This window comes from Plectropomus leopardus, chromosome 2, assembly GCF_008729295.1.
Source record: "Plectropomus leopardus isolate mb chromosome 2, YSFRI_Pleo_2.0, whole genome shotgun sequence".
In the NCBI taxonomy this organism is placed as follows: domain Eukaryota; kingdom Metazoa; phylum Chordata; class Actinopteri; order Perciformes; family Serranidae; genus Plectropomus; species Plectropomus leopardus.
The window spans coordinates 12,115,499-12,131,647 of NC_056464.1; the positions used below are offsets into that span (position 1 = coordinate 12,115,499).

Sequence of the window (16,149 nt, forward strand, 5' to 3'; positions counted from 1 at the left end):
TTCACACCCATCCTGCCTGTTGTCCTGTTATTACCTCTTGTGGCAGCTTAAAGGCGAGACAACAAAGTACCTCCATTCAGTGATTTATAAACGGTGTGCCGAGGCAGCATAATGGTGCAATATTCCTACCATAAGCAGGTAGACTCAAAGGAGACTTTGATTCAAAGGTTTCCTACATATGGCTGAGCTTGCAGCTAGCGGTGCTAACAGCGCAAACAGCACTAACAACAGCAATGTGCTGGCAGAGCCAACGGTTTTAACAGGGGAGGAACCGTACGGGTGTGCACTACACTTCTGCAACGACACAGCCCCATTATCAGCAGTAGTTTTATTAGCAGTAGCTGTATTAGTTCAGTGCACAGCAGCAGTGATTACAATAGCTAGACTGTGGAATACACACACGACGTACATGCACAGCTAGACTGTCCAACAACAATTGATTGATCCAACAACAGAGAAGCTCAGATCATAACATACACACATGCTCCTGACTTCATCCTCTGCTCAGGACGTCATTGCTCCACTATATCTTTACACACAGATAGTGGTTTACAATTACTGGACTCAAATTTCATGAGTGCATTATTAAATGGGCTTTTGTAAACAACAAAAGCAAAAAAAAGCTGTGAAAAAAAGGTAGTGTTTTAGGATAAGTATCAACAATAATAAAGACTGAGCCATATCAGGTTAAACTAAATTAAAAACATGACCTTTTTTTATATCTTTTTAGACTTTTTTGACTCTCAAATCAAGAACATTTAGCAGAGGAGTAGCTGCTTTTAAAAATATAGTGCAGAAAAATATTACACATTGAAAAATACAGAGAAAATGTAAAGACGGTGAATGCAGATGATGCACATACAATACAAACACCAATACACACACACACACACACACACCTCCTCCTCTGATTGCACCAGTCTGGAGGTGACTCCAGTGGTGTAGATGCTGCCGCTGCTGTCTTCATGAATCTTAATGTTGGATTTCCTGCTCCGACTCTCCGGATCTCTGGCTCCGTCAAACAAGTCCAGGATCTCTTCGTTGTACAACTGCAATAAACAGAAGCCACAAACACATATGCATCAATGCATAATGTATACACACCATGTTCTACAGCAATACTCATAACATAACCTTTAAACATAACGAGCAGATTTTCATATGCTCACAGCTGTGCTTCTTATTTACACACACAGGTCAAAGGAATGACCTCTCAGAAACCAATGAGGGCAGGGGCCACAGAGGTCAGCTGAGAGCTCAGCTGTTCCCACCTACTGTCAAACACACACTCACACACACACACTCACATGCATCTGTTTAGCATCAGCAGAGATAACCTTTGACCTCAAAAAACGCTCAAAAAACGCCCAATAAACACACTAACAAGAGAAGGCGAGACAGACAGGAATAAGAAAGAACAAAGAAACAGCTATAGGGAAAAATCATTTTGTAAAGCTCATTAATGTAATCAAATCACACACACACACACACACACACACACACACACACACACGTATATACATTCGTCTACCCCCAGAGACAACTTAAACATTTGCCTGCCAAAAACCTCTGGAGGAAATAATTACTTGTCATATTATCTCATTGCTCCTACACAAGCATCCTTGCCTCCCTCTTATCCCTCGCTCTTATCCATCGTCTACCCCACAGTGATGAGGAATAATGTCAGAGGTAATGGCCAACATTAATCAGGACCAACAAAGCACAAGCAGGCATTCCTGCCCATCTGTCATTGGGCTGTCACTTCCTGTTTGTGGAAGAGGGGGCTGATCCTCTCGCCTCCCTGTTTTGTCCCATCTGGTTAGAGTTAATATAGACCAATATCCAGCACATACACACACACACACACACACACACACACACACACACACACACACACACTGCATTCTAAATGTGAGATCAAGAGCGGCTCTACATCTACATCCATGCACATGTAGTCGTGTGTGTCGCCCACCTCAAGGAACTGGGCGCTGACTTTAAACTCGGGTGGCTGGCTGCCGGCCTCCTGAGCGCGCACCCTCCTGTTCTTGATTCCCTCAAACAGCTGGTGCACGGCCCGCGGGATGATGCCCTGCTCCTGCTGGCCCAGGCTCACATCGAAGCCTGTCCCCATGGTGTAGGTCTTCCCCGAGCCCGTCTGAAACACATTGCACATTGACATCCCATTTTACTATGTGCTCAAGCATCAAACATCTAACACTTACGTGGCAGAAATATGTTTTTAAGTGCATGTAGTAGCAATAAATTGATTTTTAGTTAACTGTTTGTTGAGATGTGTGTTTGTGAGCCAACCCATTTCTGTCAGGTCATTTGTCAGATTTTTAGGGGGCTAACAGAGATTATAAATTCACAGCAAAATGGCCATGTCATTACCAGTTTTTTTTTATAAAGACTTCACACATAAAGAGATATTTCAGTATAAAAGTGCACAATAAAACATAAGATCAGTAAATTAAATAATATATTACTTATAAAAGATTCAATTTTAGAGTGGAGAACTACATTGGTAGATAGTATGATTGTAAAAGACCGTGTATTTCATAAATGCTGTTTCATGATCCACTGCTTAGCGTAATATTAATTTGCAACTTCAGGCTTAGAATCAAAACATATATTGCTTTCCAAGGAAGTCACGGAAATCTGGATTACATACTCATTGGTATTAACTTTACTGCGTGTTTAAAGGGACATTTCACTCCAAAAGCAAAAATACATATTTCTCACTTTTACCTGTAGAGCTATGTATCGATTGTTTTGGGATGAGTTGCTGATTGATGGAGGTATTGGCCATAGAGATGTCTGCCTTCTCTAAAATATAATGGAACTAGATGGCATTGACTTGTAGTACAGCAAAAATGCATTTGAAAAACTCAATAACAATGTCTCTGTGTTTCCAGAAGTCACGACTGAAGGTAATCCATAGACCTTGTTGTGAGCAGTTTCAAGTAGAAATATTTTTTTTTTTGTCAACAGAACTACAACCACAAACTGCATCACTGTGCTGAAGGAGTTCTATTATTCAAGAGAAGACAGATATCTCTCAAAACACTTGGCAACTCACACCAAAACAATCCAGACTGATAAACAGCACTACTAGTAAGAAGATTAATATAAGCTTTGGTTTTGGAGTGAACTGTCCCATTAAGATGTGTTTACGTTTGCTATCGGTTCCTTACATTATCAGATTTGGTTGCTCAGGTTGCTCTTTGGTTTTTTATTTATTTACTTCTTACTTTTTAAAACCCAGGATCATATCAAAAATAAAGAGGTAATTTACCACAAATGCTAATGCACTCTATTCTATCAATATATATCGTTTAAAGTCCCCAAGATCATAACCAAAGCCTCGGTGTCGTACCTGACCGTAAGCAAACACGGTGGCGTTGTAGCCCTCGAAGCAGCCCTCGATGAGCTTGTACACGCAGGCCTGGTAGATGTTCTGCTGCTCTGTCTCGATGTCAAATACAAAGTCATAGGTAAAGGCCTTGTCTTTACCCAGAAGGACTTGTGGTTCTCCAGGTGTGACCAGCGTGCACACATGGCAGCCCTCTATCTTCTCCTTGGCCATCTGAGGACGAATCCTGAGAGAAGAGACGAAAAGAAGAGAGACAGTCAGCGAATGGATAAAAATATACCAGAGATCAAAACTGTAAAGCGGGTGTCAATGACTGCATGATTCAGCTTGAAATGTTTTCATCTGTTTCTGCACTATGGAAATAAAGCATGACAATGTGATTCACACATTACACAGGCTCTGCTTAGACCTCATGATCATTTCAAATGGAAACACTTTCAGTGGGATAATGGAAACGTTCACATCTAAGCCAGGGCTGAAAAGTAATGTCTTTTATAAAAACTTGAAGGACACTTGGGAGGCAGCAGACCTTCGCCATATTCAAATGTCCTTTCACACAATGTTATTGAAAGTGAGAAATATTTAGTGTAAACACCCCATGATTCAAAGTTGCCCCCAAATTTAATGGTTTCTTCCATGACCTGTGCAACACTTTGCCACCAAGAAAATTGGGCTGCTAGTTTTTCTTTAATCCTGCTAACAACAAAACCAACAAATAAACTGACCCAAATATATAACCTCCTTGGCAGAGGTAAAATTATGACCTTATAAACACCATATGCTTTGTTACAGTGGACATTTAATCAAAGAAGAATTCAACCTAATTTGTATTCTGTCCCCTACTGTTTCCAGGATATCCACCTTACGGGTATTTTGAAACTTTTAGCTTACCATGAAATTGTCAATCCAATCGTACTACATGTTGTGAGTGTTTGACACTTGGTTTTTAGAGAAATATTCCTTTAAACTCTGGTTGTCACCATTTACGCAAGACTTGAGTCTGCAAACATAAATCAAAATCCACAAAATTATACCAAAATTGTATACCTTCAGTTTATTAAAAGCGTTTTCCACCAATATAGCATAGTGCTTCTACAACCTATCCTAGACCCCTGATGATCCATAAAATACAGGATCAATATTGATACAGCAGGACAATAGATATATTATTTTAGATTTCATACTTTGTCACAAATTACCCACAATGCAACAATTTTCTTAACTGTGCAGTTTCAGGTGGTTTTTTTCTAGTAATGGCCAATACAGTCTCAAGACACTAGCCTTATGCAGAGATGAGGAGCAGACTATTTCTTTCTAACTCATAACCCTTAGATAGTATTCAGGCCCAAATAACACTAACTCCAGAAACACCACTTAACGAAATGTATTCAACTTTGTGCAGCTCCCTCTGGAGCAGCAAAAGCCTTATAAAATTTTTTTTCATACAAATCATCTTTTTTTCACATTTTGTGTACGTTTTTTTTCCCCGCATGGGCAGTATAATGCCAAACATACTCCCCAAAATCATTTGAGTTCCCCTTTAAAAGTTGTTAACGGCTTAGCCAAAGCGCTGTACATTTTTATATCTCTTTGGCCGCCTTATTAAAAGTGTCTGCTATTGAGAAGAAGAGAATGCATATGGTTGAGTGGGCTAGAACATCTAACTAAATACTAATGTTAGAGAAACCATAACAATCCAAAACATTTAGTGGAGACACATTGACCCTGCTAAGAGTAGCTGTTGCCTTGGTAACAATGAATGAGGAACCAAATAAACAATGAAACTAACAGAAACCCACAAATACCCATTCATATCATGTGGTAAATGTGGTAAACCTTGGCCAGCAGCAGGCTCAAAGAGCTCAGTCAAATAACACGTGCTGTCGCCCATTCACACCTACCTAAAAACACAGCTTTAACCAAAAGGAGCATTAAAAACAAACCATCAGTTTGATTGACTGGTGGAAGAAAGTAGAGCTGACTGTGGTGTGACACGCAAAGGACAAACAACACATTCACACAACTTTATAGAGTGGAACTAAACAGAAATCTGTAACAGAAGAACAGCCCCGAGGACAAAGCTCATCCATAATCAACAGCACTTTTGTCTGTGCTCTTGATTTAGAAAGTCAGAGAACGTGAAGAAAATGAGTAATGAGGCATAAATTAAAAGGACACTTCTGAGAGAAACTAGTACAAGTAAGGCCACCGGTGATGATGTGGCAGACTTTGGCTGATAAGTCATCATCGGCTGTTAATCCTGCTGCTCGGGACTTGGAGTTCTGCTGGGCTTTCACCCTGACAGGTAGTTCACTGCAGTTAATTGCTTTCACCTGACACTCCAGTTGTAAAATAATCCGTGATTAGATGAGACTGAAGGAAAGCAGCCTGAACATCTTTGAACTCGGTGACAGAATGAGGGCCGAGTATTTAAATGTAGGATCATGTTAACTTGTTTGCCAGCAGAGCGGCGCGGAAAGCCTCGCAGGCAGGGCGGCCGATAAGAGGAGATGTAGCTGTTAAAGAAGTGACACTTTTTGCTTGCTTGTGCTGCAGCGCTGATTACTTCTAAAAAACAGAGGGTATACGCAATGCACATAAAACAGAAGATCTGTCACACAGCACCACTGTTAATCTTGGGCTTTCAGAGGCACAATGTGGACACAGTGGGGAGGTAATCACTTTAAGCTGCGAAAAAAGCCGTGAGCCAGCAGTATCGGAGCACTGGGTCCACCTCTACACATGCTACCCCCCCCCAGTTCAATCTTCAGGGGATGCAAATCAACTCCCCCGCACACACTGAGACTGCACCACAGACTCCCTATGGGATGCTGCAACAAAGACACACATGCTGTATACTGTGGAGTCATAAAAAAGCAAGCGAAATCCCCAACCACATGCAGCTGTTGTAGGGATAGTGGGAGCATCACAAAAACACACAGGCAATGACTCCAGAAACAAGTACTGTACACAAACCTACTGTACTATCTTTACTTCACACATGGTTTTTCTTAAGCATGCATGAAGAACCACACCCACAATCTCTAGCACTCACAATAATCCTTTCACCACACGTTGTTATAGCGCTGCAGAAACACACACACAGAGCTGACAACAGCAATTTTTGGCCCTCGTTCAGGCCTTGAGGCGTCATTGAAGAGGGTCTTCCAGGAAGGAATTTAACACATTAGAATAGTCCAATTCAGCAGCACACTAACCCCCGACCACCTTATACTAAACAGCGGGGCACAGAAAGCAGCTTGCAGACAGATGAGTCCCTTTTATTGGTGGAGGTGACCTTGACATGGAGGTTAATGTCTCTAAAACCACACATCGCACATGAGTGCTGTTTAAGCCAATTATTAACATAAAGTGGATATGGCAGGAGGAGGAGCGCACTGGCTCTGCACAATGGACTTATCAGGAGACCGAGCGTGCGTGCATGTGTGCGTGCATGTGTGCGTGCATGTGTGCGTGCATGTGTGCGTGCATGTGTGCAGCTGTATCACAAAAGGGTTTGTCATTCTTCTCTGCTCTTCCCTCTGTTTACACTCAATTTTGTCAGTCTCTTGTGTGCAATATTTATAGGTGAGAGCTGTCAGGGGTAACACTTGACAGCTGACACTTAATAGAAAGAGAATGGAAAAAGAAAGAAAGAAAGAAAGTAAGAAAGAAAGAAAGAAAAAGAAAGACAGAACGTCAATTTACTCTGCGTCTCTATTAGACACCACATTTTGCAACCCTCAGTCCTTCTCCCATTAAGATAATTAACTTTTCATCAACACTCACAGTACAAAAAGAGCATCTCAGTAATAATACTTCTTAATTTGGATTTGGCATGTTTCCCACATCAAGTAAATGCATTTCTGTTTCTATTGCTCCTCTGCTCATATTGACCACTGACTGAGTTATTGGGGAGCCATAGCAGGATTCGTCTCTGCTGATGAATCTCGGGGACAGTACAGACACTTTGGTCTTCGCCAAATTATAATTTCTATGTCAGACCAACACAGCAATTTTGTTTTTGTTTTTCAGGGATTCAAGATATAGAAATACGAGGCAATTTCTGTGGGCTTGAGTTTTGCCAAGACCAGAACACTGCTGTATTTCAGTTTTTAGCCATACTAGCAGCAAGGATCTTGAGATGGTAATGTCTGTTCGTAGACTGGTCCACCACTTTACAGACTGCAGTCTACCAACAATGATAGAGAACCCCAGTAATGAATCCTAAAACCTGGAAATGGATTAACATTTCAGCATCTCCGGTTCCCTCATCTCAAAGTCAAAGGGATTATTGAATGGGATTTCGGCTTGAAGCCTTAAATAAGGACTGTGGTTTACACAAGCTCAAGAGACTTTCACATTTTGTTGTAAAGTACATCAGTAAATACCCAACTCACAAAGCTTTCATGTGTCTTTAAATAAAGACTGTTGCTTACAAGTGGCTTAACTAGACTAAAGAACGCCATAACGCCAAACCACGCTGAACATGGCTTTACAGCCTCATGGTGGTGGTGACAATTATCTTTCCAAACAAAACATGTAGGTATCATAAGTGTATTTTTACTGCATTGCATATTTTCTGCAATGATCCATAATCTAATGATCATTGCAGATTCCCTCGTCTTTTTGACGAGGGAACCAAGGTGACGTTAGCTTCCAGGTTGGCGTTCAGAAAAACATCATTCCTGAGACACTCTACTGTAGAAACTGCAACTACATTGTTGTACAGACATTAATGGTCCTCAGAGGATGACACCTACAGACTCTGGTAATTCAGCAACATTATCAGGCCAAAGTTTTACTTCCAAATATCCCCAAAACTAATGAGTTGCAGTTTGTGTTTAGCTCCCACCTAATCTTTTAACTTAACTGCCAACTTAACATTAACATGTTAGCATGGTAACTGTCGGCATGTTAACAAGCTCATGTTGGCATTTAGCTCAAAGCAACCATGTGCAGGCTTTTAAACCTGCTAGCAGTGCTGGAGACTCTCAAGACATTATTTTATACAGAAAATGATCAAAAATATTGTAGAAGGACCACAAATGATAAAAATAACCATTGGCTGCTGCCCTATATATTCCATAATAAAAATATATGTGTCTAGATTTGGCACTCTACATGCTTCTTCTGAGTGCCTTCTCCATAATCACAGAGTAAAACATTCCCAAGACACGAGCGGCTGAATTCAGGAAAGTCTCGACAAGCTCTGCATCAAACGAGAATACACAAACACACACACACACAACAAAGAGACAAAAAAAGCAACAATGACAGCCTGTCAGTGATCTACGGGGAGAAGAAATGGAGCAGCTATAAATAATCAATTCACACACATACACACACACACACACACACACACACCACAAACACACTATCACACCACGGCTCAGCTGGATGAACATTTAAGCCAGCTGCACCAACAAAAGATGGGATCCATAACATTGATTGGAACAAACATCCCTCTCTCTCTCACACACACACACACACACACACACACACACACACACACACACACCAACCCACACCACAAACACAACAAAAACAAACATTTAAGCTGCTAAAAATAGCCCCCATGACATCGCGATTAAATGTCTGTTTGAGACAGAGGCGAAGAGTGAAACACAGAGAAGCAGATTGTGGATCCCTGACGCGGCAAATTGAGGCGTCAAATTAATAGGAAAATGGATTAAATACCCTGGGAGACAAAGTCCCCACAAAGAAACACACACACACACACACACAAAAAAAAAAAACACACACAAAAAAAAAATTGTGTTCTTTTATATACAAATTAATGCATAGATATCAGCAGGGTTTCTATATTCATTACCCCGTCTTTTGTTAAGGCCCCTAAACCTAGTTCTCTCTCTCTCTCTCTCTCTCACACACACACACACACACACACACACACACACACACACACACACACACACACACACACACACACACACACACATCAGAAACTCATTATCCATAAGCTCTAAGGGAATTCACTTATTACAATAATTATCAAACCCAATAGTGCTAATTAGGATTCATAATAAAACACAAACACAAACAAACACACACACAAACACATACCGAGTGATTGCCATGTCAGACCCAGATAGCTGCAAAAGTCATTGATGCGTGACTCGAGAGTGAAGTAATCTGCAACATGAGGGAGGCAGCGGACCTCTCTGAATACTGAACACAGTCCTCAAGACCTTCCTGACATTTACAGCAGCACACGCCAAAATGTAAAAGATGTCTTTCAAAATTTATCAAGCAAGGAAACAAACAGGGAAAAGCACCACACACACCAAAACCCCAAGAAATGTAAACCTCCAGTATATTATACCTCAGTCAGCAAAGCACTACAAAGCAAGAGTGGGTATGGATGGATTTAAATAGACAGGTGTATTAAATCAAGAAACATTCATAATTTTTCAGGAAGTTCTGTGTCCTGTCCTCAGGCATGTGAAAACAGCTGGTTATCCAACAACTGACATTAAGTGTCAGTGGGGCTCCATCATTCACACATCTAGCTCACATCACTAAACATACTGAGAGGCTCATGGTGAAGATGCTGCTGCCTCAGTGATAGATCAGAACCAGAGCAACCTCACTGAGCAGAATGAGGCGCTGATGCTCCCATAACGGGAATGCCCTGTTACATCCAGACGGGGTTAAGATTGTGTCCTTTTTGTGTTGCAAGTACAGGGAGCAATGGCTTATGGGGAAAAGAATATGGAAAGAAAAGAGTAGCGGAGCAAGATGTGATGCCAAATGTGTGGCTTGTGCAGGGATGAAATAAGTCTGCAGCATCAAATATCAAGATTTGTCAAGGATTGAATTTTAGCATCATACCTGTGTTCACATTTTCATCAGAGATCAAAGATCTGGTTCAGGAAATTAAACACTGTAAATTTTAGGCTTTATTTTAAATTTTGTAAATGTCTGCTTTTTTTAAAATTAAGTATATTAAATATATATACTGTATATATATATAAATATATATATATATATTTTTTTTAATATTTCACAAAAAAGTATCATTACAACATAATATTATAATATTACAAAAAATTGAAATGATTTAGTTTTTTTAAGAGAAAAAAGTCCTGATTCTATGGAAAAAGTCATAATAATTCAATATAAAGATATCATTTTTTTTTTTTAAAAAAGTTAAATTTCTAGAAAATGTCATAAAAAGTTTTTTTCCTGAAAAAAGTCAGAAGTGAAAAATAACTCATTCATGGGTATACGAGGTATACAATTAAATTCTAAAGTGATTTGAACAACAGTCTATTAAACTGACGAATAGTAAGAAAAGTATGGTATGTTACTGCAAAGGATTTTGGAATTACTGTGAAAAAAAGCCTTTTCTGATATGAAGGAACCATTTCATTAGTACCACAATATTTTCACTTTGGACACACACTAACACACTATGTATTCTTACAGAAACAGAGAGTCTCAGTCTAGTTTCCAGTTTTTTTCCTTCAGCTGGCAAACTTTACGACGGTCAGTTTCCTTGGGAACTGCACACGCTGCTCGGGGACTCCTGATGTGCACTGGCTACATGTGTGTGTGTGTGTACACCAGTAAAATATAATGGCTTTCTAGTGGTACGCAAATTGCAAATTACAAAATGCTAATGCTCCAAATGTACAGTAATCTTCACCCCAAACTCGACTGTTGACCTGCTATCCAATCATGATCAAGAAAACAGCCTGGACCAAATGCCAACAAGCCCAGAGTACCAATAAAATCAGCCCGCTGTGATCGCTGCCAATGACAGGGAGTGCCAGTAATGCCTCTGTGTGTGTGTGTGTGTGTGTGTGTGTGTGTGTGTGTGTGTGTGCATTATTTTGTGTGTGCTCATGCTCGTTCAACCTTCAAAGAAGAGTCCGGTGATAGCCAAAGAGCTCATTTCCCTAATGCAAACACTCCAGTAAAGACACAGTACACATACACATGAAGAGACAGAGTTAATGGTATTCTCTTGAGCTGTGAGTGTGTCAGAGCTCTGTTGTCTCTCCTCTGGCATTGAGCCAGCGGAGGAAGCCAGCCGCTGCGTCCACATTTCCTTTAACACTGTTCATTTTTCACACAACAACATCAAGTTTCTGAATCAAGAATTATTCCATCGCTTCTCCCTCCCTCTCTCCATGTTATTTATTATCTTTTTAGCTTTATCAACCCGGAACAGGAAAAAGTAATTTGTCTCTCCTTTTGTTTCTGCGCTCTTGTCCTCTTCCTCACACCTCTGCCTGCTTCGTAGCCCTCCCACAGTTTGTTGCCAGTGAAAACAAGACTACCGGCACAAAAGCTTGAATGGCAGAAGCAGCAGAGGGGCCTGTTCCATTTCCTCTTTCTCTTGATAACAAGCAAAGACTAATGTGGACTTTTTACTCGCCACCTCGCTTCCTCTCCCTCTGCTGCTCTTTCCATCAATCGATCAAATATCATAACGGAAAAACACGTATCAAACACAACATTCGGTGTGACTCAACACATTGTGTCTGTTTCCTAACAACGGTTTTGAATGCAAACACAGTCACTCCCCCTTCCACCCATCAGGCGGCAGATCTAATAACTGTTGACAGACGACTCAACAGTCAGTCCTCCATCCAGGAAAGGTTGTGCTGACAGGTAAAGAATAAAAGCTCCACAGGTGACTAACGGGGCTGTGAGGACACTGATCAGTGCAGCATGGGAGTAGAAAAGCATGTTTGCACAATAAAGCCTGTATAATGAGGCTGTGAATTAGAATTGATTTTGTGCTTTTAGGATCAGGTTTTAGGAAGCAGGGAGTGTACTCATCTCAGATCAAGTCTCCAAAGATCCTCCCATTCGTGAGGATCAGAGGCCGGACTGCTCTGATTGATGAGGGACAGCAGACAGTTCTTTTTGTTTCCTTCCCCCTGTCCCATATTTTACCTCTCAGTTATGTTTTTCCAAACAAAGCCAGACACACATTCATTCTTCTTATTCATGTCACATTAATATGGATGTGTGAAGCAGACGAATGCAGTCAAGCAGCGCTTCTGTTGATGGGAGCGAGTGTCTGCATTCAAAAGAGTGATTTTCCATATGCAGTGAAGATATCGGCACCGACAGCAGTAAAGCAGCAATAATCTTTTGTTTTAACGTTCTCAATCGTTACAGTTGCTGTTTTATATGAAAAGAGTAGTCTGACTCACAGGCTGTAGTATGTGTACATAAGCCTGCCACCGGCCGCCCGTCTCAGACAGAATTCTCCTCCCCTACCGCTATTTGCATGCTATCCTGTTCAAAATTCCTGTCACTGCATGAAAGTCTCGCCACACCTTTTTCCACGCGTCTTTTACTACAACCTCTGAGCTATTAACCTATACACGAAAACATTTTTTAATGTTTTATATGGTGTTTTCTTTTGCAGGGATTTAGGTGGGGTTTTTTTTAAGATTAATTTTTTGGGTTGTTTTCAGCTATTACATAGGGGAAAGGTAAATGAAAAGGGGGAGAAAAAGTGGGGACGCCATGCAGCAAAGGGCCGTGGATCGTACACGAGCCCTTTTGCTATATTGGTTGCACACTCTACCAGGTGCAAGGACTCACCTCTCTATGTGCAAATGTTCAACCAAAAGAGGTACTCTCCCGATGCTATTTTACAAAAGCAACACCACAGCATACTGGGCTTAGCGCTGCCAAAGATGATTGTGATTGGTTTGAGGAAATACAAACAACCCACTTTGTGGGTACTTATGATGGGTTCAGTCAGACCTTTCTCTGGCCCTAACACAGCGCCAAAACTAAGTGTGGAGCTAGGTCTTTCTATGCGAGATTATGGAAAGACTGGTTTGTAGTGATGAAACTACAGATAATCATCACCTGACTGTGCAGACTCCCTAAGGTCACTATTATACCAACTTTCAGCTCCTGCTTTGGTTTTACGACCTGTGACTTCACTGTTTTGGTTCAGTCCGTAACTTCGCCAAGTTTCCAGTTGCACATTCAGCTGTTTTCAGTGAAAAAGCTCTGATAAATCTGTGCACTGCCTGCTCAGCGTCAAACGGCAGACAAAGCAACTAGCAAGTAAACAAATGGCTCATTTAGCAACTAAAGAGACAGATATTCCCCTCGGGAGCTGGTGGAGACCAAAACAGAGCCAAAAGAGGAGAGGATACAGGATGAACACAAACATAATCTCTGCACCACTGTTTGTGGTAATATTTGATTGCCAAAATACGATTGCTTTGGTGCTAACGTGTGCTCGAAAGACTAGAATTTTATTTCTAGATCAGCAGATGCACTGCAACTGCATCCTAAAACACTGTCCTATACTGATGCCCTGCTCTCTCCTCCCTCTTCCACACAGTCCAACAAAGTAGGAGGTGGAGAGACCCAATATCCCCCTGTTGTCATCTCACTCTTTATTAACCACTTAGCGTAGAGACAAGTGTAAAAGCTGTCATCATATCCCCTCTCATATTCTGCCTCTCTCACACACCTCATTTCCTTTGTGTAATGATTGTTGGTACTCATGCAGTGGCCACTGACTCCTAAATACTGAACCAGCAGTGTCCATTACACAATATTGTCTAACAGCTCATTATCAGTGCAAAATATCGTCTACAGTGGGAGAAGGTTGACTGGCAGGAGGAACCTCTGACTTTTTATCATTAAACAAATGGATGCCAGCCTCATGCTTTTATGTTATTAAGTCCTTCAGATTGAGAACACAGCTTGACAAGAACAAACACTGTCACCACCAACAAAAACCTTCACTGCAGGTCAAAGCCAGCGTTAATTATTCTTTTGAACAACATTAAGTGCGCTAAAAAGTGTTCTCCTCTATTTCCAAGCATGTTGTTGCCTGTCGGTGGTAGGCAAGTGGTTTTCCAAACTGCTCCAGGATGCATCCCTGCTGACTTCTCCGCACCACAGCCAAACCACACTGTCAGCTGATGGGGTGTTGGCTCCCCATACACACAGCAGGCCTGATTTCTCATAAATCTTAATGGCACTTAGCTATTACAGCAGAGGCTCCTTTTTATCAGACAAGTCACTGAAATTGATCTTAAAATGAACATAAATATAAAACTGTTTCTTGAACTGCTGCCAAACTTGAAGCTGTGCATACTTATGGGTTGTAAATGAACAGAAACTAACAGTCGCCAATGAAACACTGTTGAAGAAGCTCATCTACAGTCATATTACACACAATACAGTCATGTTAAATGCCATCAGGTCAGTGAAAAACATTTTTACGATGAATCCTCAAAGTTCCTCTTATCCTACTTCTGTTTAATCACACACACTGAGTAAGATGACATGAGCATTGAGTTTACAACCTGATAAAGACCAAATACAAGCTACATGTGATATAAACTTCATAAAAATCACAGCCTCGTAGTGTTAAAGCAGAAATGACTTTCCCTTCTGAAAGAGATTAAATTCATGCAACCAGCCCAACAGAGATTACATAAACAACAGCACAGCGTCTCCATCTGGTTCTGTTCTGTTTGCTTGCACCATACCTCCGATTAGTGCTTCATCATTGTCAGAGTTCAGATTAGGATTAACCCAACTGGTACAGCCATGTGTGTGCATGAGTATGCACACCACAGACAGTGATGTTATACAAAGCTTTTTAGGTATGAGATTTTTTAAATATTTATTTTTTCCTCAGAGACCAAGAGAAAGACAAACAATGATAGTAAAATGTCAGTATGGCAAGCATTCATAAAGAGTTGGTTAGTCATATTGTCTTGAAAGCAAATATTTTAGATTTTAAACTACTTTTACCAACCCGCAATTAAACCAGTCAAGTTGCATTTACAGTTTACATCCATGTCTGTGAGGACAGTTTTGCCTCACACACACACACACACACACACACACACACACACACACACACATCATCAATTTGTATCATCATATTATTATTGTATATTTTATATCCTATCCTAAGAATGAGTGACAGTGACTTATGACCACCAAAATTGAATTGGTTCATCATTGAGTCCAAGTAGACATTTGCGCCAAAATTAAAAAAAAAAATCCCCCAAAGTGTCCCTGACATATTGCATTCACAAGAATGATATGGCTAGCAAGACAACCCGAAAACATAATGCCACTAGCCACAGCTATTGCCAGTGTGGAGGCATAAAAATCAAAGTCCTTTCCAAGATTAGAAAGAGTCCAGCTGAACTAAATGCCTTGTGTATTTTCTCTCTTAGACTTGCTGTGACAAAGCCAGCTGTGCTCTTATCACAGTCAATGAGAGCATGTCATGTAGCCATAGCAACCGGGACAAGATAACTCAGCAGATACTCTGATTTCCAGATATTCAAGAACTTTACAAAAGTGGTAAAAATACTTCCCAAAAATACTATTCTTGTTGGAAACCTGCACACACTGCTAACACTTCTTAATGGAATAGACATGTTCTGGGATTTTTCACAGAAATGAGGGGAAAGAGAAATGGGCAACAAAGGTCCCCGACCCGACTCAAATCATGATCAGCATCTTGAACCTCTTTAGGAGAACCTTTCAGGGTGTCTTTTGAAGTGTCCTGACAACAAGTGGTAGCAGCCTTTGTAACACTGTACACCCGATACAAAAGTGCTGAAAAGCTGTCGAGGTGGAGTTCATTAACGCTCTTTGAACCATTTATCTCTGCTGTTGCTCTCTGACTGTATTTCAACTCTTAAAAAAGACGCACAAATAGAAAGACAGAGGGAACAAGAGGAAGGGGAAAATGAGAACAAGGGTGGGGGGATACTATTGCAATTCATGAA

At 40.8% G+C, this 16,149-nt stretch overlaps 1 protein-coding gene across 2 annotated transcripts in view; it reads right to left on the bottom strand.

Moving 5' to 3' along the window:
* The window catches only part of kif21b (kinesin family member 21B), an 82,938-nt gene that overhangs the window by 50,168 nt on the left and 16,621 nt on the right, over nt 1–16,149 (bottom strand). For both annotated transcript variants that reach the window (XM_042501069.1, XM_042501059.1), the window contains exons 2-4: nt 3,377–3,599; nt 1,973–2,155; nt 900–1,049 (exon numbers count right to left, since the gene is read on the bottom strand). In XM_042501069.1, coding sequence (XP_042357003.1) covers nt 900–1,049; nt 1,973–2,155; nt 3,377–3,599 — 556 coding nt within the window. The remainder of the gene's footprint in view (nt 1–899; nt 1,050–1,972; nt 2,156–3,376; nt 3,600–16,149) is intronic.